At 33.6% G+C, this 27,787-nt stretch overlaps 1 protein-coding gene across 1 annotated transcript in view; it reads left to right on the top strand.

The window, feature by feature from the left end:
• The first annotated feature begins 2,994 nt into the window (after positions 1-2,994).
• LOC126975686 (lachesin-like) overlaps positions 2,995-27,787 on the top strand; it is a 45,935-nt gene continuing 21,142 nt past the window's right edge. The window contains exons 1-2 of the mRNA XM_050823687.1: positions 2,995-3,192; positions 26,899-26,996. Of these exons, the coding sequence (XP_050679644.1) occupies positions 3,126-3,192; positions 26,899-26,996 (165 nt within the window). The 5' untranslated portion in view covers positions 2,995-3,125. The remainder of the gene's footprint in view (positions 3,193-26,898; positions 26,997-27,787) is intronic.

Genomic DNA, 27,787 nt, shown 5'->3' with positions numbered 1-27,787 from the left:
TGATAGCATTCCTACATAATATTTCCCTAACTGGTGGCAATACTAAATGTTGTTAAATTTTACTATCTAATTACAAATTTGGATACGAAATGTTATAAATCAAATAAAAATACCAATGGAAACAAAAATACCTTATTCAATACAAGAAACAATGTATTTAATTATGTAATGAATAGCTAGCTCATTAGGTGCATGCTGTGCTGACAATCGAGTTTTTAACTACAATTGTAAATTTTCCAAGTACTCCGTACCTAAACTACAACATTACTTAATGTAATTTTATTTACATTACAAAAGAAAAATTTACAAGAGATTAATTTTGAATATAAACAAATATTATCTTATTCAATGAAACCAAATTTATGCTGACGGAAAATGATTAAATATTAGAATTTAATTTTGATAGTAAAATAAATAAATGGTTACCCTACATCAAATCGACATTAAAGTTGAAATCGTCTCCACTCTGTACATTAGTTTGCGGTGAACCGGTTGGAGTGCACGCTTTATAGTAAAGACTCCTGTTTGCACTTTTGAAATATTACAACAACTGGAATTTAAACTAAATGTTAACTTTAAGTCTCTACATAGCTCGAAAGTATTCGTTAAAGTAAGATTACTTTCTTGTGCATCTTTAACTTAAGAAAACTTAATTATCATTATATTATGTCCACGTCAACTATTTGTTTGAATCCAATGAAATAATAGATCTTCTTTCTATAACAGCTATTACTTAGATGATGAGTGTTATAATTAGAAATTAATAATTAATATCCCATTACAAATTGTAAAATTATCAACTTTTTTGTAATGGAAAAGGAGGACAAGCGAGCGTACGGGTCACCTGGTCTTAAGTTATCACCGCCGCCCACATTCTCTTGCAACATCAGAGGAATCATAGGAGCGTTGCCGGCCTTTAAGCAAGGTGTACGCGCTTTTTTTGAAGGTACCCATGTCGTATCGTACCGGAAACACCGCACAAGGAAGTTCATTCCACAGCTTTGTAGTACGTGGAAGAAAGCTCCTTGAAAACCGCGCTGTGGAGGACACACATCCAGATGGTGCGGATGATTTTATCCTATTTTGTGCCGTGTCGTGGCGAAGGTAAAATTCGGAGGCAGGAATCAGGTGAAATAGCTCTTCCGAACACTACCCGTCATAAATGCGACGCAACGCCATGTGATCCATCCGTTCATAGAGCACTGGGTCCCCAAAAATTCGAGCTGCTCTGCGTTGCACGCGGTCAAATGGATCAAGCTGATACTGAGGTGCGCCAGACTAGAGATGACAGCAATACTCCATATGTAGCTGCATCTTCGCCTTGTAAAGCGCTAGAATGTGGGCCGGCTTGAAGTAATGCCGTGCTCTATTAATAACGCCCAGCTTCTTCGAAGCCAATTTGACTTTGCTCTCCAGATAGCCACGGAATTGGAAATCGCTCGAGATTTCGAGACCCAGTATTCCGATAATAGGTACAACATATTTGTATTGCAATTATTTTAATGAAAGACTGCAACTTTTTCTGGTCTGCAGCTGAGGGCCTCCACCAATCCTCTAGGAACTCCTGGTAACAATTTGTGTTGGCTCGGCACCATGTACTCTTATGTGATGCGATTATTTCGTTTACCACTGATGAATTAATATGCTTGCGACTGAACCGGTGTCCGGTGACAATTGATTATTAACCGGCGCGAGAGTCAATTGGTATAAGATAAGGCAATCATTTTTAATGAGACAATAAGGGACTTGACGAGGGCCGTTCAGCTGATGGTAGCTGTAACGCACTGCCCATTACAATGCAGTGCCACCCAAAAAATTCTGAGGGGCACTAGAACTGCGTTCGTCTCCTTGACACATTAAGATGTTAAGTCTCATTTGCCCAGTAATTTCACTAACTACGGTGCCCTTCAGACTGAAATGCTATAATGCTCTCACGTTACTGCTTCACGGCAAACAATAGGCGCCGTTGTGGTATATACATATACAAATGCGTCTGTTGTCCATAGTTATCTCTCTATTATCTACAGGAATCTATATGCACTATAGTTAGCCATAACAAAAAATTACAATAACTAGAATACACAATTGCGGCTCCAACATAGCTGTATTAATTATTAACACTGCTTTTCATTTGATTAAGTTATAACATTGTTAATTCGTCTGCTCCTCATAAATACACACATTAGGTGCTTCGGTTGAGCGGTAAGCTAAATATCATCAATCAAGTGAATTCGTAACGCGATGTCATACAATTTTGTGATTCAATTCACCTTGCTACGCTCTGGCTGCTGACGAAGGATTTATCATCAAGTTTGTGATAAAAATGATCTATTACTTAATACTATATTAGATTCACTTATGTTTATTTGTGTTTTGTTATATATTGTGTGTAAATGTATGAAAATAAACTAGATATATACCTATACATATTTTGATTATGAAAGTAAGGGACGAGACGAGCAGGATGTTGTGTTGATGGTAATTGATACGCCCTGCCCATTACAATGCAGCACCGCTCAGGATTCTTGAAAAACCCAAAAATTCTGAGCCGCACTACAATTGCGCTTGTCACCTTGAGACGTAGACTAGATATGGCGCTCTTCATACTGAAACACAGTAATGCTTACAGATTACTGCTTCACGGCAGAAATAGGGGCTGTTGTGGTACCCATAATCTAGTCGGCATCCTGTGCAAAAGAGCCTCCCACTAGTATAATATGTTAGATTTAATAAAATGATGGTATTGATTATATACAGATTATATATGGATTATATACAGTTTAACTTTTATCTCTAATAATCTTGTGAGTCAAAGTTGTGTAATAGAATTCCACTAAACAAAGATATTTTTAAATTAAACTAGAAGAAATACGTGTTGAGATATCTGGAGAAAGCGAGGATTCCTTGCATTTAAGTTGAAAGGAAAGCGCATGCGCCAACGACAGTCCTAGAGCGGGTAAGTTTACTTCCAACAGTTGATATTCGAAGGCGCTGGAGGATATTACCGCGGTACCTAAAATATAACCGAATACGACATATTTTAAACATATCGTGTGATAGTCGTGATATTTCTTGTAACTAATATTATGTGTTTTGTATGCGGTGACTTGTGGTAGTTTGTGACAATGTCTCGAGCAGCGCTTATAACTTTAATTGGAGTTTCAGTGTTCTTTAAGTGTTCGGACTCCGTTGGTAAGTTTACTTAATTACTTTATATTTTGTTATTGTAGTATGTTTTAAAATATTTAGTAAAGAATATTTATAAAAAAAAACAAATAATATCCAATGTTTTATAACAATGTTTGGTTTCAATCAAAATTAAAATCACTAATTACGATGTTGTAATTTAACAACCTGGTCTAGTCGTGATGACAAACAATTAACATGATTTATAAGCATTTAATTAATGATTCATATAATACAAATAATGCAGAAATCGTAATATTAAACACATTGATTTGTAATCCGATCCAAAACAGCATCGCAAACTTTTCTCATCGTCTTTTATATAAAGTAAAGTTTATAAAATTGTGTAGTTCAGGGTTATTTTATGCATTTAAGGGCCTCTCAATTGCAGCCTTTTTTTGACATTTATAATTTATGCATACCCTTTATGTACAAGAACGAGAAACGTAGATGTAGCGTCCACCTCCGCCGTACATACCCCTGAGTTCGATCATCAGTAAATTTGTTTACTTAATATTTCTATTATCTAAATACACTAGAAATTTTCTAAAAATATATTTTTTTTAAATTTTATTCTATATATATAATAATAATAAAATACATATTTTTTAACTGATCCCTTCTGCCGATTCCACCTTTGCACAACACGCCAGAAATTAGAATATCATCCTCACCATCTGGATGTGAGGACCGCCTCCAAAGTACGGTTTTTAAAGGAGCTTTCTTCCATGTACTACATGCTGTGGAATGAAATACCTTATACGGTGTTTCCGGGACGATACAACATGGGTTCCTTTAAAAAAAGCGCGTACAACTTCCTTAAAGGCCCGCAACGTACCTGTGATTCCTCTGATTGCAAGAGAATGTGGGTCGAGGTGATCACTTAACACCAGGTGACCCGTACCCTAGTTTGTCCTCCTTTTCCATATAAATGAAACATAGGATTTTTTTTTATTCTAACAGGCAGTTACACACTGTGTTGTAAATTATATTAATGGTGACTTATTATATAATATTCCAACGTCTCGGATGAATAATATACAGCTAAAAGTGAAATTGTTATATTCCACTCATTGCCTTAGTTCTCATGCACAATGAACTCACATCGCTTAGATATTCAGTTGAGAATTGATATGAGTTACGAAAGAAACATTTTGTAATAAAAAGTTTGAACAAATTCCGAATCAGAAATAGTACGGTGGATTTCTACGTTGCGACGATCTTAGTTGAAACTGTTTGTTCGAGCGAATCACCACCATTGGTAATATCGCTCCCCCACGTTATATCTAAGCGGAACACGATTGACTAACATATTTCATCGACATAATCACGAGCTCTTATAAGTATATAACAAACAAACCTATCCGATATTCCATAACTATCTCTTATGATGAACTGTTAAAAAAAGTATTGCATTTTGGATCTAAAATCTAGAATCTTGAAGTGATGCTATAATATGACATTTGTCACAATCGCTACGATTGTATTGATCTTCTTAATAAAATACGCTATTTAGTGCCAGTTCGCACACATGTGCGTGCTGTAAAAAAGAAATAATTATTTGCAAATAATAGAAGCACGGAAAACGCTGATTTTCGTGCACCGTTATTTAGTCTCCTTAAAAATTATAATGAACTTTACACACATAGATATTTTCAGTAATCGTGCTTCCTCGTTAAGGTGCGGACTGACTAGGATTGTAAACGCTACAACCAGTAGTACAATATTTGTGTTGATCATGAGGCTAAGCTGCAAATGAGCATTTATTTTAATGATTTTCTTTTGTTTATTCAAAATATATATATTAATTAAACGCCAGTAAAGTATACAATTTGATATTTTTAAAGTGATAGATAACCCTCAATTCTGGGATTAACTCGAATCTGCTTTAACTTTAAATAAAATAGATACTATAGATGAAGCCACAACCTGAGAGTTGAACGAGAAAAGAGAGGTCACGGGCTTGGGTCCCGCGTCGTTCATAAATTTTGTTTTCAAATATAATTCGTGTCATCACTAAAGTACATTAATTATTAACACTAATGAAAAAAAAGTAACTGACCTAATTGAGCTTATTTTTAATTTACAAGTTTAGCATATACAAGTTTTGCTTACCTTTCCATAAGATTAGCACCTTTCGTAATTATACAGTATTTGTATATTAGAATAAGTTGTAATAAAAAAAAATATTGTTAATTAAATATAAAGATTTTTTTACTAAGATATCATTAACTATGCAAAACTATGACTATATCGCGGACAATACTCTCAAGACAAAAAAAAATCTGCAGTTTTCCGAATATCAGACAGTCCAAATAAACCAATCATAAACAAAATGTCTATTTGTAACCATTTTGCATATTCTTGGTTTATTCTCAGTTATAACTTTATATCAAGTTTATTTGTAAGGCCATAAGGCTTTTCAGATTCATTGCAATTGTAAAAAGCTTACCTTAAACCAGCTTCTATATAATTAAACCAATAAAAAGTATGGCTATTTGAGCAATATAAATAATATTAAAAATATGTTGAGTCAAACTGTATATAGAATAAAAAATGCTTGAAGTGAGGGATTTATACGAAGCATGAATATTTGTTCGGTGTAAGTTTTAGAAAAATGCTAATTCTTTTAAATTCTTTAAGAAAACGTATGTTGTTATCGCTAAAAATTCAGAGATTTTTAACTCCAAAGTTTATTTTTGGGAAGCAACTTCCAAATATTTATTGGATATTTTAAATTATATATAAATATTCTATTCGGTTCAAATTTTTGTTTAAGTCCTTCTTTTTGTAATGTAATTTTTCCGCCGGAATATTTTCATTGCGTTGTGTTGTAATCGACTCTCTAAGGTACCAATTTTTGTGAATATTGAGGTATGACCGCGCCTTAAGAGTAGGAGTTATTGATGTTTTAAAAAAATTAATTAGGTAGTATGATTAAAAGATAACTACTTAGTAAGATTTAAAAGTTTAAATTAGTTATTCAACCTTATGTTACATTATAATTTAATTTAAATAGAGTAAATAGTAAATGAAATACCGATACCTATGTAATAAACAATAATATTTATTATCACAGCCGTCATAATCTGTACTTTGCTTTGGTCTTTTTTTTCTCTTTTCTATTTTGATTGTTACTAAGCACATAAATTTTATTTCTTGTTTATATAGATGTACGTGTTTATCTCTCTAATATAATTTAGCTGTGGTTGTGGTTATTTATCTAATGTAGTTGGTTTCACAATTAATAATTAAGGTTTATATGTATTAGTTATAGTTAAATATTATTGTTGTACTGTTTATTGGTCCTTATAAAGTAAATATTGTAACTACTTCAAGATGGCGTACATTCGTAGCTTCTATAAGACACATGTCCCCAACCACATAATGTATAGCGGTCGCGTACGTCCTAGCATCACCTTGAACCATATGACCGCATTAAACGCAGAGCTTCCCTAATAGTCGAGGATCTATTATTCTGTGATCGGCTCCATCACTTGGCACTGCGTAGAAACTTGGCACTCCGTAGTCTTATACCGAATTAATCACGGAAAATGTTCCAAATAATTTTTTGACCTGATCCATCATTTAGGGATATGATAGACAGATGTTGGCCGATTCTCACATCTATCCGAAATGTACACAAAATTTCATAAAAATCGGTTTAGCCGCTTTGGAGTTAGATAACAAAAGCCGCGATAGGAGTATTATACCTAGGTAACATTGAAAATGTTTAGAAAATGAAAAACGGCTTAATGTAGAAAGTTGCCAAAAATTTTATTGTTTTCGAAGTAATCTCCGTTCCTCTCAACACATCGTCGCATTCGATGGAACCACTGAGAAAAGCAGTGGGCCCATTCTTCCTTAGGGGTCCTTTCTATGGCATTTTCGTACGCTTTCACCGCATCTTCAGGACTCGTAACGCGAATACCTCGAATTTTATCTTTAGTTCTTGGGAATAAATAAAAGTCGCTGGGCGCCTGGTCAGGACTGTATGGCGGATGACTCATTATCTCCACACCTGCTATAGTCAAAAATTCGACAGTCCGTTTTGCGGAATATGCTAAAGCATTGTCGTGGTGAAGAAGGAACCTGCTTCGAGGGCGCTGCTGTCGAATTTTCTCCAAGACAACAGGCAAACAGCGATTGACATACCAGTCTGCAGAAACTGTCCTTCCATTTTCTAGCACAACTGTCGCGAAATGTCCTTTCCGACCAAATAATGAGGCAATCATCTTTTTTCCTTGACTTCTTCCTTTCTTTACCTTAGTTGGCCAATCCTTGAAAGGAAACACCCACTAAGTTGATTGTCTTTTGGTTTTGGGTTCGTAGCAATATATCTAGCTTTCATCACCTGTGACGATGTCAAATACAGCATTTGAGTAACCGCCATTGAACTTATCTAACATTCATTGGCGACACCTGTCTGTGCGAAGGTGTTTCTGGCCGTCGGTTAAAGTATGGTGAAAGTATGGATAGTGGTACGAGATGGGGCTTCATTAAGAAATGCTAATCGCCTCTCATAACGTTGTTGTTGAGTAAGCCCAACGAAAGTATAAAATATATAATTATATAAATAAATCATTGACGGAAAATTATCTCGCGTTAGGTTCATTTTCACGTGTTACAAGAGTTTTAGATTTGCCGCCAATTCACAAAAACAAATGACAAATGAATGAAATATACATTAGGTAACCAAGGAGTTCTAAAATTGAAATTAAAAAAAAAAAATTAATATCAATGTTTCTAACTGGCCAGTTCTAAACATTTTCAGTGTTAGCCACGTATATATAAGATTTTCAGAACAACGTCTGTCGGGTCAGCTAGCTTGTGTATATAAATACAGTGTCCTGATGTTTGTTTCCAGTGAACCCCTAAATGAATGTACGGATTTTAATGGGGATTACTTCATGGAGTGTAGTTTAGTCCAACTTGAGAGATAGAACAGTTTTTATGTCGAATTGAACTCATATTTATTATTATTTACAATATTTGTTTTATATGGACATATTTTCTATGAGAGAAATTACTGATGCACGGTTTGGCAGTTCTGCTGTGAAACAATTGCATTATAACAACAGGGAGCATATTTTACGAAATAATTCTTGATGTTATGAAATATTTTAGACTTATTCATAAAAAACAGTATTTTATTTATTATGTATATATTATATTTTATATTTTTTTTAATAGGTTCCGGGTATTACATTACACGTATAAGTAATATTTATTTCTGCAATTATATTTTATTGAGAAGATATTAAAAATTTCTTTTTTTTTACAATATTCGAACTCTTCCTATAAATTATTCTTAATCATATTACTTTTGAAATACATATTATAACTAACTGACCCAGCAAACGTTGTATTGATATATATAATAATAAAAAAATATAATAATTAAAATTTTTAGGGTATAGAAATAGATGACGACCGATTCTCAGACCTACCAAATATATCATACATAAAATTTATCGTACTACAACAATCATTACATTCGATTGCCATATTGCAGCTCTATTGCCTGTCTGTGGATGGATTAGAATAATATTAAAATCGCGATATAAAAGTAAGTGTTAATCGTAGATGGGTGAAAATTTGAAGTTGTATGTATTTTTAATGCTGAATCATAAATAACAAATTTAAAAAAAAAATTTGGGTGGACCAACCTTAACATTTAGGGGGATGAAAAATAGATGTAAGACATCTAAGATTGTATGCTAAGATTCACGAAAATCGGTCGAGCCGTTTCGGAGGAATTACGTACACCGTGACACGAGAATTTTATATATAAGATATTGTACTCGTAGCTCTCTCCTTAACTACAGTAAGTTGGTTCTAAGTCCATAAAGATTCCATGTGTTTAATTATTTGATGATAACGACACGTCATATAGTTTATCTACTTAGTTTAAATGCCAGTAAAGTATACAATTTGATATTTTTAAAGTGATAGATAACCCTCAATTCTGGATTTAACTCGAATCTGCTTTAACTTTAAATAAAATAGATACTATAGATGAAGCCACAACCTGAGAGTTGAACGAGAAAAGAGAGGTCACGGGCTTGGGTCCCGCGTCGTTCATAAATTTTGTTTTCAAATATAATTCGTGTCATCACTAAAGTACATTAATTATTAACACTAATGAAAAAAAATTAACTGACCTAATTGAGCTTATTTTTAATTTACAAGTTTAGCATATACAAGTTTTGCTTACCTTTCCATAAGATTAGCACCTTTCGTAATTATACAGTATTTGTATATTAGAATAAGTTGTAATAAAAAAAAATATTGTTAATTAAATATAAAGATTTTTTTACTAAGATATCATTAACTATGCAAAACTATGACTATATCGCGGACAATACTCTCAAGACAAAAAAAAATCTGCAGTTTTCCGAATATCAGACAGTCCAAATAAACCAATCATAAACAAAATGTCTATTTGTAACCATTTTGCATATTCTTGGTTTATTCTCAGTTGTAACTTTATATCAAGTTTATTTGTAAGGCCATAAGGCTTTTCAGATTCATTGCAATTCGAAAAAGCTTACCTTAAACCAGCTTCTATATAATTAAACCAATAAAAAGTATGGCTATTTGAGCAATATAAATAATATTAAAAATATGTTGAGTCAAACTGTATATAGAATAAAAAATGCTTGAAGTAAGGGATTTATACGCTCGGCTTTTATTCGGCAAATTATTTCAATACCGACTCAATGGATATTTCAAAACCGTTCAATACAAAACAAGAGCTCGGAATATCGTTCGCGTTTCTCAATTCACTCTATGAATATTCAATCTGATCCGGATTGGGGAACTTTCATTTCATGCAAAGTACCTAATTTCAAAAAACTCTTAAAGAGTTTTGAAGATTTATGCTTTATACCTGCGGCATAATTGATCAGAAAGAGAATATGGCCGAATTAATTATTTTTAATCTTTGATTTTTGAAGTGAAAACATCTTTAGTGGCGTTGAGCACTTATATTGAGATGGATATAAAATGTTAAACTCGCGTCAGGACACATGGCCTGATCATACGGTCATTGGACCAGTGGTTGAATCATTGTGATTGCGAAGCCGAAACACCGCGAGGTTGAAGGATCGAATCATTTTTTTTTATGACAGTAAGGGACGAGACGAACAGGACGTTCAGCTGATGGTAATTGATACGCCCTGCCCATTACAATGCAGTACCGCTCAGAATTCTTGAAAAACCCATATATTCTGAGCGATACTACAATTGCGCTCGTCACCTTGAGACATATTACCGCTTCAGGGCAGAAATAGGCACCGTTATGGTACCCATAATCTAGCCGGCTTCCGGCCAAAGTATTTCCCGCTGGTAAAATCTTAGCCGTGAAATATTTACACAGTTTAATTAATTATTTGGTTTTTAAGCTTTGCCATTAGCGAAGACTCCATAAGGCGATAGTTATACTTGTATTTCTTTGTAACCTATTATTTTGTTTCTTACCAACCTTTCTTAACTACCATAAACCTATTGTATCAATTTTAGAGATTGGCGATGATGATGCTGGTAATGTGATGGTGAAAGAGTCGTTGAAATTATGGATGAAAATTGATTTTTCTGAGAAGTAAACTTATTAATGTTAATTTATTTGTTATAGTTCTGAAGTTTTAATTTTTTTATGTAATACTAGCTGACCCGACAGACGTTGTTCTGTATATATAATAAATAAAGTAATGTTTTTCATAAATCTATCAAAAATTACTTCGTAAAATATGCACCCTGCTGTCGTAATGAAATTGTTTCACAGCAGAACTGTCAAACCGCGCGACAATAAATTCTCTCATAGAAATTTCGTATGGACACATCAAAGGAAAAACAAATTTGTTGTTTTTATTTAATTTAGCAGCATTTTCCTATTTATTCCTTTTAAACCTTCTCTGGACTTCCACAAATAATTCAAGACCTAAATTTGCCAAATCAGTCCAGCCGTTCTCGAGTTTTAGCGAGACTAACGAACAGCAATTCATTTTTATATATATAGATTTAAACCTTCTCTGGACTTCCACAAATAATGCAAGACCTAAATTTGGCAAATCCGTCCAGCCGTTCTCCAGTTTTAGCGAGACCAACGAACAGCAATTAATTTTTATATATATAGATAAGTTGTCATTTTTGTGTACGATAGCGCAATAAATTTCCATACCATTCCAAAATATTAAATGCACAATGTTAATGTTCAAGTTTTCACTACTCCCGAAGTGCAACCCGTATTTGTTTTTATTTTATTAACTTTTCTTGTAATAGCGAATAAATTTGTGGACTAGATGCTTTTGCTTAATAAAATCGAACTAAAAAGTTTGGTTTTATGTATTGAATGGGACGGATATATTGGATCTCGGAGTCGGTGAGCGCGTCCGTAAATAATGATAGTGATTCCATTGTCTGAGTGCTCAGCTCCTGATTTATGTATCGCACCAATTTAAATGATATCCATTCATAACGTAGACACACCAGTACAGTCGTTAATAAAGAGTCAACTGGGAAAAAGTTTATAGCCATTTTACAACAGAGTATTGATAGCAGTTGATCGAATTATTCGCACTTAATCTTTATTTATATAAACACGTGTTAGAATGGCTACGAGGAATAGAGTATAGGGAGTAAAGGTTTTTTTTTATGAAAATAAGAGACGAGACGAGCAGGACGTTCAGCTGATGGTAATTGATTCCTGCCCATTATAATGCAGTGTCGCTGAGGATTCTTGAAAATCCCCAAAAATTGTGAACGGCACTACAACTGCGCTCGTCATAAGATGTTAAGTCTCATTTGCCCAGTAATTTCACTAGCTACGGCGCCCTTTGCACCGAAACACAGTAATGCTTAGAGATTACTGCTTCACGGTAGAAATAGACGCCGTTGTGGTACCCATAATCTAGCTCAGCACAGGATGCCTGTGCATTCCTTTTCTATTAATATACATAAATATTAACATTAATAAATAAATTTAAATTTTACTTTCAAAAATATTCGTTACTTTTCCCCAACCTATGATGATTTTTGCTTTAGTGTCATATTTATATATTATCATATTTACATATTTATGGTTCTGTATGAAATGATTTTCATATTTAATGAATATTAGGGGAAAATAATAATGGGGGTGTCCATACGTTAAATAAAATAAGCTCAAAATAACCGCTTAAGAACTATGATACTCTGAACAGAAAATGTTTATATATATGCTACTTAAATATGAAGTGGCTCGTCTAAGTACTACCAAATCCCAAATAACCTGCTTATATCCCCCTAACTCCTTAATCTCATATTGTATTCAGTTTTATGTAATGCGCTGACCTTTCACTTCAGCTCCCGTCAAAACTTAATCAATTGTGTGTGTAAGAGTAAAAATTGTACTATTAATTGCTGTAACTTTTAGTAAAAACAACGAAGTAATTTTATGTAGTTATAACTTCGCAATTATTAACTATGGCGCCTCCACTAAAGGAATCCTTCTAGTTGTTGTCTATTTATTGATTTTTCAATCCATATTCTTAATTATCTGTGATATAAAAGAATGAATTAATCATAGTCATGAAGAATGAAGCCAGAAAAGAATGAAGGAAACAATAACAAATCATGGTAACATTTGCCAAGAGCACTGAATCTTGGTATTCTCTAGAAAACTGATGTTTCCACAGTCTTCTCAATCCATGCGTGGATAATAAATGGGCTATTTACTTTATCCTTATCGTTATAACTAGGTATGTCCAAAGCATTATTCTACATCATTACGTTTTAATCCAATACAAGCTTTTTATCCACAGTATGTCCGCGTTAACTGCGTATTCCGACGTCGGTAACTCCATTAAAAAATATACATTGTGTTGTGTCTGAAACATGTGAAACATCGCAATGAATAGAATCGCAATAGCTCACTGGTGTGATAGCTGTCGAACTAAATGACATATATATATTTATATATACGTACATATGATGCATAAAACTTAAAAATTGTATTATTAATTCTGAATTTACTCTCAGCCACCACAACAATCTTGGAAACGATATTAATATTGTTGAAATCATAACAGTTGGCGGCCATCTTGGATTAGATTCCAAATTAGTTCTCTGCACTGAGAAATTTGCAACTATATCCATAATGATGCAGTGATAAATTTGAATGGCGGGTTTTTATGGATCCCAATTCGCTGCTATCTCGAGGAACTTAAAAACAATATTCATATTGTTATAATCATAATACGAGTAGTTGTGTGGCAGCCATCTTGGATTGGTACCCAAATTCTTTCTCTGCACTACTGAGAAACTTGTAAATGTTATCCATACTGTTGTAATCATAAATTTGCGTGGCAATCATCTTGGGTTCCAACAATGATCCCAAATATCTGCTAACTCGAGAAACTTGCAACCAATATCCATATTCTTGGAATCAGAAATTTGCGCAGGCCATCTTGAATTTCAAAAATGATACCTAATTCGTTCTCTAATAACTTTGCCCATTGGCCATCTTAGATAAGAAATTACCTCAAATTAGTCTCTGTAACCATGAGAATCTTAAAAACGATACCTTTAGTTTACATTGATACTTAAATAACTTGTAAGGTATTTATGCGGCGGCAATCATCGATTTCACAAATACTCCAAAATTAACTTGAAACCATCCGAAGTACCTTAAAAGTGCTTCTTTTTCGATCGATAGCTTTCTTTCACCATTTCTTTCAACTAAAATTAATTTAGCCTTACGAAGCTCTTAAAAATTTCGCGTTAAAAAATACTCCACGTCCTTTCCGTACCCTTGAGAACATGTGTTAAATTTCAATATAATCGGTTGAAGAGTAAAGGCGAGAAAGCGTAACAAACTAACTTAGTATTTTTAATATCAGTAAAGATACATTGTAGGCTGTTCAAGGAGTTCCAAATATGATATTTTTTGAAAAAGATCCTAAAAATATTAAGAGTAGCTTTTTATCACGGGGAGTGTTCCGAAGAGCTGTTTAACCTGATTCCTGCCGCCGAATTCCACCTTCGCACGACACGCCACAAGTTACGATATCATCCCCACCATCTGGACGTGTGGCGGTCCTCCACTGTGCGGTTTTCGTGGAGCTTTCATCCACGTACTTCAAAGCTGTGGAATGAGCTTCCTTATGCGGTGTTTCCGGGACGATACGACATGGGTACCTTCAAAAAAAGCGCGTACACCTTCCTGAAAGGGTGGCAACACTCCTGTGATTCCTCTGGTGTTGCAAGAGAATGTGCGCGGCGGTGATCACTTAACACCAGGTGACCCATACGCTCGTTTGTCCTCCTATTCTATAAAAAAAAACATTAGTTTTTAACCCTCCGTTTTGTTGTTAAGCCCCTTAAAGTATTGATTTAGAAAAACAAAGCTGCGTTGGGTGAATTATTAATGAAAATGAAAAAAATGAGCGTAAGTAATTTACATTTGTATTACTCTTGTAAAAGAATTTTATAAACGTGGTTTATGTTTGTTTTATTAACCTTAATTAACACTATTAAATTAGGTATCACCACAAAATAAAATGTAATAACATTTTGTAGGGAACTGAGTCGAAAAATAAATTTGCATTTAAATTTGAAATTTCCAACAAAGGTGAGTTGCGGGAACGCTGTGAGTTTGTGTGTGGGTCAGCGTGTATGATTGAAGTTGGTAAAAAAAAATATTTATTTATTAATACAGCTTTCATGTTTTATCAGCGTAGATACCGACTAGTTTCGTACTATTCGGAGCTCCTTCTTCCGGGTGAGTGTGGTAGGTTCGCGATAAAGTCCCGCATCCGAATGGTCTGAAACTAGTCGGTACCCACACCGATAAAACGTGAGTAAAGCCGTAGTAATAAATAAGTTAATAATGACTCACGAAAGTTTTAGTAATTTAAAAAAAAATATATATTTCTTTTTAATTTTACTAGTGGCCATTTCTTATTTTTTCGAATATTTGAATTTTTTGGCTGATTTTCATGTCACATACAGAATTTAAAGGAACACATTTTTTCAAATACAAAGTGAAATTAATGTAATTCACAATAACATTGTTACAAAAAAAAAACGACAATTTTTTTTACGCCATTTTGATATTCGGTTATCTTTTTTTCCCTTTGAATTTGGTTGTATATAGTCGTTTCATTATCTTGTCACCACACCTGAAATTATCTTACCTTTACCATTCTGATGGCCATATGTGGTCTTCACTTTCAGGTCCAGATAACCCAATGATACTTTTCTGTATTGTTGTTGAAAAAAACTAAATCGCTTCTTGAAGAGTTCGCATAGTTATCCTCTCCATTATCGGCTCATATTTTTTGTAAAAATGGTAACAATTCGGGACTATACCCATTTAAGCGAAAGAAAAAAACCTTAACTATAAGGCAGAGGTAACAAACATACAAAAAATACAGAAGCATCTCCTGTTATTGGATCCAGTTGACATAAAAAGCTTACTTCTAAAGAAGCTTTCACGGTGAGATCCTAGTTGTAAGAAGGTAATACGATATTTACAAATATTACGTTCCAAAATGATTAATGCTTGTGCTCTAAGCATAACCTTTTATGACAATAATGGATGAGACGAGCAGGATGTTCAGCTGATGGTAATTGATACGCCCTGCCCATTACAATGCAGTGCACTCACAATTACTACAATTACGCTTGTTAGAATGGCTTCGAGAAATAGAGTATTAATTATAATTCCAAGTAAAGCGAATATATAATTTGTGGTATATATTTATTACGTCATGACTCTACATCGGTTCGTAAAGGAGGTTTGACACGTGGAGAAGAGCTGATAAGAAACTCCCAGCTCATCTTTTAAATATTACAAAATATACTGTACAACATACATCCAACAAGTTGAGGAATCTTTAATAATATGTACTTATGTTAAAATACCAAAATAACACTTACTAGCCTCATTTAATATTCACATAGAGTGACGTTATTAGATTATTAATAGGTATTAAAACTTATAATAATATCAGAACAGAAAATAGAATAATATAACGAATAATAATTATAAATTCTTAACTCTGACGTGTCCGTTCGGTGAGCAGCCACGAGCCAAATGTGTATAAGCATAACTGCGCTATACCAACGAAACCTTAGTAGTCTCAGGTTGGCAATCCTAGCTGCTTGTTCCTGATTGGCTGTCGAACAGAACTATTGGCTGTATTGACTTTAAAACCCAAATGAGCTACTTTTTAGTTTTAAGATATCAAAACATTACTCTTTTAACACTGAATCACCCACATTAGGTTTTATTCAGTGTTATTTAGTACTTTATGATTATTGAATATTAACACAAAAGGTTAATAATCTAACACGCTCGTCACCTTGAGACATAATATTATGTTAAGTTTCATCTGCCCAGTAATTTGTCTAGATACGGCGCCCTTCAGACCCTAACACAGTAATGTTTACACATTACTGCTTCACGGCAGAAAAAGGCGTTTGGCAGTTTGGCGGCGGAGAATGTTTATTTCAGTTGTTGATTAAGATTTTAATCTCCCATTTTATACAAAAAGTAAGCAACAACTAGTAAATATCTGGACAAGGAAATTTTTTTTTCAATTTGATCGTATAAGTGCATTTTTTTTTCTTTATATAAATTAAACTTGAGAGATGGTTGACGAAATAACAGACAATAATTGTGTAGTCTAGCTTTTACTGTAAACTTATTGAAAACCATACAAGACATCGTTTACTGAAATGGTAAAATAACAGGAAGTATGTGACATACTCGGAAGTCAAATATACTTCTACACGACGGTTGGCAAATTGCTTGCAATTTGGCGGATAGGGCGAGGGTACAATGTCGGGATGATGGCTGGGTATTATATATCTGACGGGTCTCCAGCATAGATCTTGTTGTTATTTAATCAGTACAGCAATTTCTTGATAATGAAATATTTTTGAAGTGAAAACTTCTTTAGAGGCGTTGAGCACTTTTCTTGGGATGGGTATAAAATGTTAAACTCGAATAAGGACACGTAGCCTGATCGAAAATTCGTAAGATGGTCGTTGAAATTATGGATGAAAATTGATTTTTCTGAGAGATAAATTTTTAATGTAAAATAATTGTAAAAGTTCTGAAGTGTAAATTTTTTAAGTAATATAATTTGTCATTTTTATGTACGATAGCGCAATAAATGAATATTGTATTTAACCACATTAATGCTAGTACTTTTATACTGATAAATAAGGCAATTCGTGTGAAATTATTCCCAAACCATTCCAAAATATTAAAAAACCATGAGATATACTTAATGTTTGGTGGTTTACTAGTATTAATCAGTCACTCAAAATTCATTTGATACCCGTGAATCTCAAGTTATACAAGCTTAGCAAAGAAATCAAAAATAAATTGTCAAATTTGCGGTTTTCTGAAGTCGGGTAAAAAAAAATACCATGTTCCATTGCCACGTCAGAATATGTGAATTAAATATTTATAACCTCATAAAATACTTGAGTACACCCAGATGTGGAAAATTATTTGTACAGTACACATAGACAATATTATGTAACTTGTATTTTTCAAACATTATTCTATTATATTTCTCAACTAAGTGATGAAGCAAACAGTTTTTCTTAAAAGTAAAGAATTTCCAAGGTTTCATTTAAGTAATTGTTCATCGTAAACAGTTAAATATTTAAAATATTATATTATATATAAAATCCATGTAGGCTATTATTGCAATCATTAATTAATGAACACTTTTTTCCCGGTAGCATTTTATATTATGATATTTATAATAATAAATGTATGAAGATAATAAAAGAAAATAACTTGTTTGATAGATATGAAGTGGCACGTTTCATCGTTCATGTTTCTTTCATATACCGTGCAGGCGGAACATTTTCCTAACCCTCCACTACGTGAATATAAAAATATCTTCCATCCAGTTAGAGTACAAAATTTATTTGAATATTTCTATCTTTATATTATCTTATTAGATATTCATTTAACGAATTACCTTTGTAAATACTGATCATTACAATCATATCCGTTTAGCGTTTTAGACAAAACTCCATTTTTAATTGTGGTGTCAGCCACGGTATTTTTTATCTATATTCATAGTTGTACGAGTAGGTGAGATGTGCTTGTGTTGTACTATTATTTACGTAATATTTTTTTTACTTTTTAGGGCATTAGTATTATACATATTTTTATTTTTTATTTATTTATTTATTAGGCACTTCAACAGAATACATATTAAGACTTTTACAATTAATATAAACTTAACATTATTTATAGTTCTAATATGATCACCTATAAAAGAAATGCACAGCATTGACTTAAATAATTAAAGGTACCTAAGTGTTTAATAACTAAGTGCAAATAAAAGTAAATGTGAAAATTAATTAATGTTAATAGCTAGTTTATAGTATGACTTAATAGTATTTTAGTATTTTATTCTTAAGTGAGCCATGAGGATCATAGAATATTTGGGTGTTTTCTAACAAGCATGTTATATTGTGCACCAGCTCTGATAATTAGGGAGTTAAGTCCTAAATTGGATTTTATATGAGGTCTCCTTAATGTATTATGAATACTACTTACGTGGATATCTCGAAGGTACGGTTTTCTAATCTATTGATTTGGAATAGTTTTTTTTGAAGTCGGTTATTTTTTGATAACTTTTTTTTTACTTAATAATAAGATTAAATTTAACTAAGCCTTTTTAAAGGAATTTATTTTCCCAAGCTTTGGACAAACTGTATATCTATTAACCATCCTCTAAGCTTCATTGTTTGTAACAAATAATTCATAAATCAAACGCCACTAAGTAAATAAAAAAGCTAACGTGCTAAATCAACCAAGCCCAACGGGAAAAATAATATTTTTCTCTGGATGATTGTCATTTATTAGATATAACAGCCACAAAACGCTCCGTTTATCTTTCTCGGAGTGAAATGATCCGGCTATATAACGCTCTGGGAGGAAAAATGTGACGCAATTGTGACGTAGCTTCTATCCGCCTTATTCATAATAAAACGCTTATGGAATCTATTTAAGTATATTAGTTAAAACGTGTTTTAAGCCTATCGAACGTTCGATAACATTCCTTATTCGAAATCAATTGCAGCGTAGCGAAACTCTCTAAACAAAGCGATTCACTCGATTGTATGAATCGTGCAGTCATTGATAGATTGACAAATGACGGCTATAATCTTGTAAAAACAGAGATAGCCGAAATCCACTACGTTGTAAGCAGCTGTTCGGTTTCAAACTTAGCCGGATTACACTTCGTCGCTAATCGCCATACTGTAATTACTACTATTTCAAACTTATGTTAATTTACGGCATGTTTCATACTAAACTAAATTTCAATATTTACCTAAGCAGTCTCTTTTCTTGTTACGTGAAAATAATTACGTCCTCTTTGATGAATTGATAAACCTCCGATAGCTAATACGTCTCTATAGTACGTAATATTGCCATTTTTAGCTAAGATACATGATTCTTACTGATTTAGCGGGAAACTGTCAAATCATTGTCATGCCAATCATTTTAATGTCATTGGCTTGTCAGTTGTCAAAAACTTGTAAGTGTGGACTTGATGAAGGATCTCCTAATCACATCTTTTTCAGTTGCTCTCGACTCTTCTCTCAGTCTTCTTCTCTTTATCACGTCCTTCCTCCTGATATCCCTCGCCCCACTGATCTCTAATCCTTACTATCCTTCGTTAATTCCCCTTTTGTTTATATTCAATGTTCATTCATTAACCAAAATAATATAAAACTTTAGTATATTTATAGAAATGACACAGAAGGCTTCAGGTTTCATCTCTTTCACACAATTTAGGTAACACAGATTGTTTTTTTTATGTTAGAAACCTCATATTATTTGGTGTATTATATTATTGTTGAGCAACTTAACCATAATCTTTTTTTATGACAGTAAGGGACGAGACGAGCAGGAGTTCAGCTGATGGCAATTGATACGCCCTGCCCATTACAATGCAGTTTCGCTCAGGATTATTGAAAAACCTGAAAATTCTGATCTTGTCACCTTGAGACATACGATGTTAAGTCTCATTTGCCAAGAAGTTTCACTAGCTACGGCGCCCTTTAGACCAAAACATAATAATGCTTACACATTAATGTGACACCTACTTGCCCCACGCCGCCTACGTAAGGATTTTTTTTTAAATATATAATTTCAAATAAAATATTAATACATTTAAATATATAAAATTGGTCTGGGACGCGACTTGCGTCGACACTCTGCCTCCTTCTCATGTCCAAGTTACGTCAGTTGGTGCCGGGGCTGCTGCTACGACTACCGAAGCCATGCCAAATATGTTAGTCTCAATGAGTCATATCTTTGTGCCGTTTGGTGTAGAGACACTAGGCCCGTAGGACCCAGAGGCGCGGAGAAGGTACAAAGTACTATCTTCTCACCTCAATAGGGCTACTGGCAACCCAAGTGCTCACAGCTATTTCGGTCAACCGATTAGCCTAGGTATCCAACGTGGAAATGCTGCCAGTATTCTTGGTACGTTTCCTCGTAATGATAGTTTTAATTTTATGTAATCATAGTATTGTAAATATGTTATAAGACTTATTACAGATTATATAATTTTAAAATAAAGTTTGAAAATTTCAATGATTCACTTAAATATTAAGATTTATTTGCTTATGATTTTACGGTTAAGTAGTTGTACCCATCTGTTCATTGAATATCGCTATTGTAGCACCCCCCTATTAAGGTCGTAAGTACATAGTAAGAGAAAAAGTATAAGAAAAAGAAGGTTAGTAGTACCAAAGAGAGAAGAGGAAGGTCATTTAAGTAGCCCTTAAAAGAAACTAATCAAAAGAAGTATTTATCAAGGATTTTATAGTAATTTTATGATTAACTTTATCAATGGGAGGCTCCTTTGCACACGAAGCCGGCTAGATTATGGGCACCACAACGGTGCCTATTTCTACCGTGAAGCAGTAATCTGTAAACATTACTGTGTTTCGGTCTGAAGAGCGCAGTAGCTAGTGAAATTACTGGGCAAATGAGACTTCACATCTTATGTCTTAAGGTGACAGGCGCAATTGTAGTGCTGCTCAAAATTTTTGGGTTTTTCAAGAATCCTGAGCGGCGATGCATTTTAATGGGTAGGGCGTATCAATTACCAGCTATTATACAAGTAGATGTTTATTTATTGAGAGCACTGTATGCTTGATGAGCGGCCAATATCGTTGGTACAAATTTTAATTTCAATTCAAATCAGTATGGACCCTTCAATTCGCCAACCTTTTCACGTTTCACTCGATCCGATAAATTCAATCGTATATTTACTGAAGTTTTCTGAAGCGTATCCTAATTTACAAAATCTATTTAATCGAATATTATTGACGAAAACCTTTTTTAATTTGAAATTAAATGACAATTTATATTATACAGGCGTGAAATGATCACAGAAACAAAATTATCTTAATGTATGTCGGAGAATTAGAATATAAAAGTAATATGGCCTGTATGATTATATTCTACTCTTTGTATTGGGCTAAACTGATGGCGAACGTCATCTTTCAAAGTGTGTTTGAAGTTGTCAATGTGTACGTCACTGTCGGTGACGTGATTCCAGTTAGTTATTATTGTCCATCAGTAGAGCGCTCATTGAGAAGTCGCAGTCGTCTTCATGCTAGCGCCCGCGCCGGTTGTGCGCACTGATCGACTCTTATTACTTAAATCCGCCCTTTAGTCGTAGAAGCAATAACATTATTTAGTTTTCCGATACTTAGATTGAGTTTTACTGTTAGAAATAAAAGCGTTGAATCCTTCTGGGGTATATTTAAGTCTAAGGAGATTAAGATATTCAGCTCTCAAGATGGTATTGTCTACATAAAAGAGGGAGACCACTTTTGACTTGGTGTCCATCGAGCTTGTAATGGCAAGAAAATTTGCGAGGATTCTTTAAATTCCCCTACCGATGTTTATTCATTGTTAAGAATTGAATTTGTTACTTCCCCCAAGCAGCTTAGCATCCCGATGACCTCCTAAGGAGTTCTAATTGGGTATTGATTCTAAAATATAAATTACCGTCACTGTAAGCTTAAAATGTTAATTTTTGATTAAGTATTTAGTTTAATTCAATAGTATTTTTTTTAAAGGTAACTGTTACACACATAAATAAAATACTTTTAAAAGATTAGTATGCGTATACTTTTAACTGTATTTAATTACATAAGCTTAAATACCTTATGTAAAAAAATACGTTTTAATCTTTTAAAAAAAAATTTAACAAAAAAAACAAACGACTTCAAATACACTATTCCAAAACAATAGATATAATGTGCACTAAAAAGTATAAAAATAATTGTAAGATAAGTAATATAAAATAATTGCGTATTTTATACAATCTTATTAATTAATCTAATTCTAGTTACGATTTTTTTTTCTTTTTTTTTTTTTTTTGGAATAGGAGGACAAACGAGCGTACGGGTCACCTGTTGTTAAGTGATCACCGCCGCCCACAATCTCTTGCAACACCAGAGGAATCACAGGAGCGTTGCCGGCCTTTAAGGAAGGTTTACGCGCTTTTTTTGAAGGTACCCATGTCGTATCGTCCCGGAAACACCTCACAAGGAAGCTCATTCCACAGCTTTGTAGTCTGTGGAAGAAAGCTCCTTAAACAGCACTGTGGAGGACCGCCACACATCCAGATGGTGAGGATGATATCCTAACTTGTGGTATCCGAAGGTGGAATTCGGCGGCAGGAATCAGGTTAAACAGCTCTTCGGAACACTCCCCGTGATAAATGCGGTAGAAGACACACAATGAAGCAACGTCTCTACGTAACGCCAAGTGATCCAGCCGTTCACAGAGCACTGGGTCCCCGACAATTCGAGCTGCTCTGCGTTGCACGAGGTCAAATGGATCGAGCTGATACTGGGGTGCGCCAGACCAGAGATGACAGCAATACTCCATGTGTGGCCGGACCTGCGCTTTGTAGAGCGCTAGTATTTGGGCCGGCTTGAAGTATTGCCGTGCTCTATTAATGACGCCCAGTTTCTTTGAAGCCAATTTGTCCTTCCGCCGCGACCCGCTCTCGTCTTCTCACGACTCAAGCACATCTCACCAATAACTATGTATGTAGTTACAAACCTATCTTGGATGACACCGACTCCAAAAATTACAAGAATCGTAACTAGAATTAGATTAATTAATAAGGTTGTATAAAAATAGGCAATAATTTTATATTACTTATCTTACAATTACATTTTTTTATTTTATGATTTTTAGTGAATATAAAGTACACTTACTAACAATTTGTATAAATATGTGGAGATATACTAAATTTTTCAATGCAGCATTTAACGTAAGTGTTTTGCAATTTGGTAACAGACACTTAGAAATTCTGCCAGAGATCGCACCCTTACTGTAAGTCATTAAGGAGTCCCATTGGTCGTCATATTCGACTACGACAATTACTTGACTATAACTATGTTATGGTAGATAAATAAAAATCCGGATAGCATAAAAAAGATTCGGCCTAATATCGTTAATTTGCTCCTAAGAATTGAAGAGTTCCGTTACTTTGTCATGGATTCCGTAATCAGAACATAACCAAACTCTAGAGTTTGGTTAAAAGACTTTGATGGTTTTCTCATAAATGCCACTGCCAGGTCTGGACAAATGGGATCACACGGAAAGCACCAGCTTTCAACTAAAAAAAGAATTATCAAAATCGGTTCACCCAGTCGAAAGTTTTGAGGTAACAAACATAAAAAAAAATAATATACCGACGAATCGAAAACCTCCTCCTTTTTTGAAGTCGGTTTAAAAGTATAGTATTATTTTATTATTTAATAAAACCTAGATCACATTGTTATTTAATGTTCGATGAAACGGTACAATTTAATGATTGAAAAGAATTATTATCATCAAATAAGGTGTTATTAAGTCTGGTCATAGATACGCTGCCGTATCTAAACGTTTAAATACTTAACATTTCAGAATAATTTGTTATTTTTAAAGCGATCACTTCTGGGATTAATTAAATTCAATCTGTTACTTCACTCGAATGGTTTGCTCAGTTGGAAGAGCGCTCGGACGGAACCCGAGAGATCGCGAGTTAAGAGTCCCGGATGGTTCACTAATTTTGGTTAGAAATTTAATTTAATTTAAAAGTAATGTAAAATATTGTAATGTGTAATGGATTTAAAAGTTTTGTAGTTCTGACTTTATCAGAGCTGAAATCTGACCCTCATCTAGATCACCTTAATCCACTGGATTTAGGGCCAGTTAGTTTTAGGGAGTATGGCTCGCTCTAAGTGTAATAATTTGAAGTAAGAATTAATCTGTGATGAAAGTTTTTGTTTGGATTGATAAATGGCCTCAACGTTTTAAGGATTATTAAGGCCATTGGCGATACAATGGCCTTTGTCCAGCAGTGGACGTCTTCATTTAGAATGAGTTTCATATTTTTAAAAATTCTTTATTTTGTTCAAATTCAAATTCAAATATTTTTATTCAAAAGAGGATGTGAAAAATCTTATTGAAAGTCAAAAAACTACCACCCATTCCAAAATGAATGCCTCAGGCCTGAGAAGAATGGGCGCAACAAACTCAGCGCAAACAAATTAATAATGTATGTTACAACAGGAACTACAGTAATAATTTTATGTCATGTAAAAAAGATCATTTCTTCAAGATAACATCTTTTTAACAAATAAGAATAATATTTCGAATGCAATTTTCTAAAATAACCGTCACATAAGAATATTTTTTTTCATTCTGAAGACATGAAATCAGAACTTTGCAGAAAAACAAAGTTTATTAGATAAAAGGACTGGTCAGCAAACTCAATTACTTAGCGTGGACGAGTCCAAGCCTAACTTGTTTTTGAGAATTTAGTTTGTGTAACATGTTACGTGAATACACTCGTTAGATCTCAGTCAAACACACTTTATTAGATTCTCAAGAGATAATCACGATTCCCTAAACTTATTTTTACTCATTCAATTTGAAAAGAGTCGTCACATTTACGCAATGTCTTTGAGTGGGAAATATAATAGAATAGACAGTAACATAATATATTTCAACAACACTTGTAAAAAGGCATTAAGCTATATCTGTTCGTAATGGGGTGTTCACATTGGAAAAAGATCTGATAAGAAACTCCCAGCCCATATTTTTAATCATACAATAACAAAATTGCTTAAATCAATTAATATAACTATATAATTTTAGGTGACCTGCGCAGAACCAGATCTGTTATAGTTAATAAATCATTGTATTTGTTGGATGCAATTACTAATTGTGACAGTAATCACGACCATCATTTTCACGAAGCATCCTTACTTATTTGAAGCACCTTAAAACTAGTTTGTTATGAAAATTACAGTCATTGTAAAATACTCTTTGATTTGATTGAAAAGAGTGGCCGTTGAGTTTCTTATAATATTAATATGTTCTTCTGACGAGCTCAACTTTTTACGATCATAATATGTCAAATTCAGTAATTTAAGAGAAATATTTGTAGTGTTTAACAATAAAGTTTATTTGAGTTTAAAACAATTCATTATTTACTATTATAATATTATAATCTTACTTACTTACTACGAAAGACCCACAAAACACATTATTACGTTTACAATTCGTTACAAATTTAAATATTAACATGATTAATTAGTTTCAAGACTTATATTGATTATATAAGTATTTATTGAGTTAAAAATATTATCAATTGTTATATTTTTTGTGTTATAAAGAATAGGAGGAATAATGAGCTTACTTGGTTACCTACCTGATAGATAATGATAATCAACACCCAAGTTTTTCCGATTCCGGGGTAATCACTGAAGGGTTGCTGGCCTTTTAGATAGACATTTGCGCTGTTTAAAAAAGTAAATAAGATTATTTCATGGATTTACGTGGCAACAAGAAAACATCCTGACAAATTAAATGTGGAAAGATGCTACAAATCTAGTCGGTAAGGATGAGTCTGTGTTGCGTCATGCGATTGTTGAAATCAGCGACAGGAATCAGGTTAAACAGCTCTTCCGAGCACTTACCTAACAGGTAGAGGATCCGCAATTAGATAACAATAGAATTTAAAATAGTTCTTCATTAGCATGCGAGGCAATAGGTGTTTTGTCAAACAACGTTGATATGACAAATAGTTTTTGTATTACTCATGCTGGAAAAGTAGTAACTTGGCGCTCGCTGTTGCTTTTGAAAAAGAGCCGTTTGCCCATTTTAAAATTAGGTGCGTGCATTGAGTGCGAAAAGCTTATTTGTCGCACGCAAATTATATTTGGCACACGCAAATTTCGAAATATCAAAACGGAGTTGAGATTGACACGTTTGACAGTTTAATTTAATAAATTAAATTATAATTTAAGCTACAACGGTTCAAAAACGAATATGGAATCGGAAATAATACATAAATCGTCGCAGTTATAATACAAAATAGTATGTGCAACTCGTGCGAAGTTGTCGATTGCCCATAAAGCGAAGTTGAACATGGTCATGCCTTGAGTTCTTGTCGCACTTGTTGACAATGCTTATCCGATCAGGAGCAATACAATTTCACTAGACTTATTATATATATCATTAACATCGTTTTAACCTGTTTAGAGGTAATTATGTCAGTGTGTTAGGATAAAGTTATTATAGATTTATTTTATTCTTGTGTAGGGAATTCGTTTTGATCTTTGAGAAGAAGTTGGACTTAAATTATCTTTGTTTTCTTTTAGATCTCCCCCGGTTCGTGGGTCCAGGGTCAAATGTCACCGTAGCTGTAGGCAGGGATGCCGTCTTCACCTGCAGTGTTGATAACCTGCAAACATTTAAGGTAAGCAAACTATAATACCAAATAGATGAAAATAAATTATTGTCATCAAATAAGAAATTGAAGAATAACTGTTTATGATGTAATACACATCATCACTTTTGATACATATAACTTATATTAAACAATTTTTAATGAAGTCAGTGTTTAAGGTTTTTTTTTTATTTATCTGCAACTGAAGGCCCTACACGGCTCCGCAACGGTGTAATTTAGAAAAAAGAAATAAAAAAAAATAACAAATAAACAACCGACTTCAAAAACACCATTCCGAACCATAGATATAAATAATATCCACTGAAAAATATAAAAATAATTGCGTATTTTTAAACAATCTAATCAATTAATCTAATTACGGTTATTGTTATTTTTGGAGCCGGTGTCCTCCCGCCGCCTCTCGCCTCCTCACGTCCCGCGAGTGACTCAAGCACATCTTACCTATAACTATGTATGTAGTTACACACCTAACTTGGCTGACACCGACTAACAGCAGCTTACTTTTAGTTACACAATACAGATAAAAATGGCAGAAACAAGAACAGTTGTTAGAAAATCAAAATAGGGCTTTATTTTTCTTCAAGAGTAGTATCGATGGTAGTTAACAACGAAATATATTTCTGATTAGTTTTAAAAGCATTTGCGAATAAATTTTTGGGCACCTGATGCCATACTTGCTATATCTATCAGTCTTAATGTGACTATGATCTGCTTGCCACTAACCACAATTACAAAACAGATTAGATAAATACTGTGCGAAATATCAACAAGCCCCTCACCATTCACCTACTATAAGTATA

The sequence above is a fragment of the Leptidea sinapis genome, chromosome 37, assembly GCF_905404315.1.
Source record: "Leptidea sinapis chromosome 37, ilLepSina1.1, whole genome shotgun sequence".
Classification (NCBI taxonomy): domain Eukaryota; kingdom Metazoa; phylum Arthropoda; class Insecta; order Lepidoptera; family Pieridae; genus Leptidea; species Leptidea sinapis.
The sequence above is the reverse complement of the archived record's forward strand: the minus strand, read 5'-3'. Positions and strand labels throughout refer to the sequence as shown.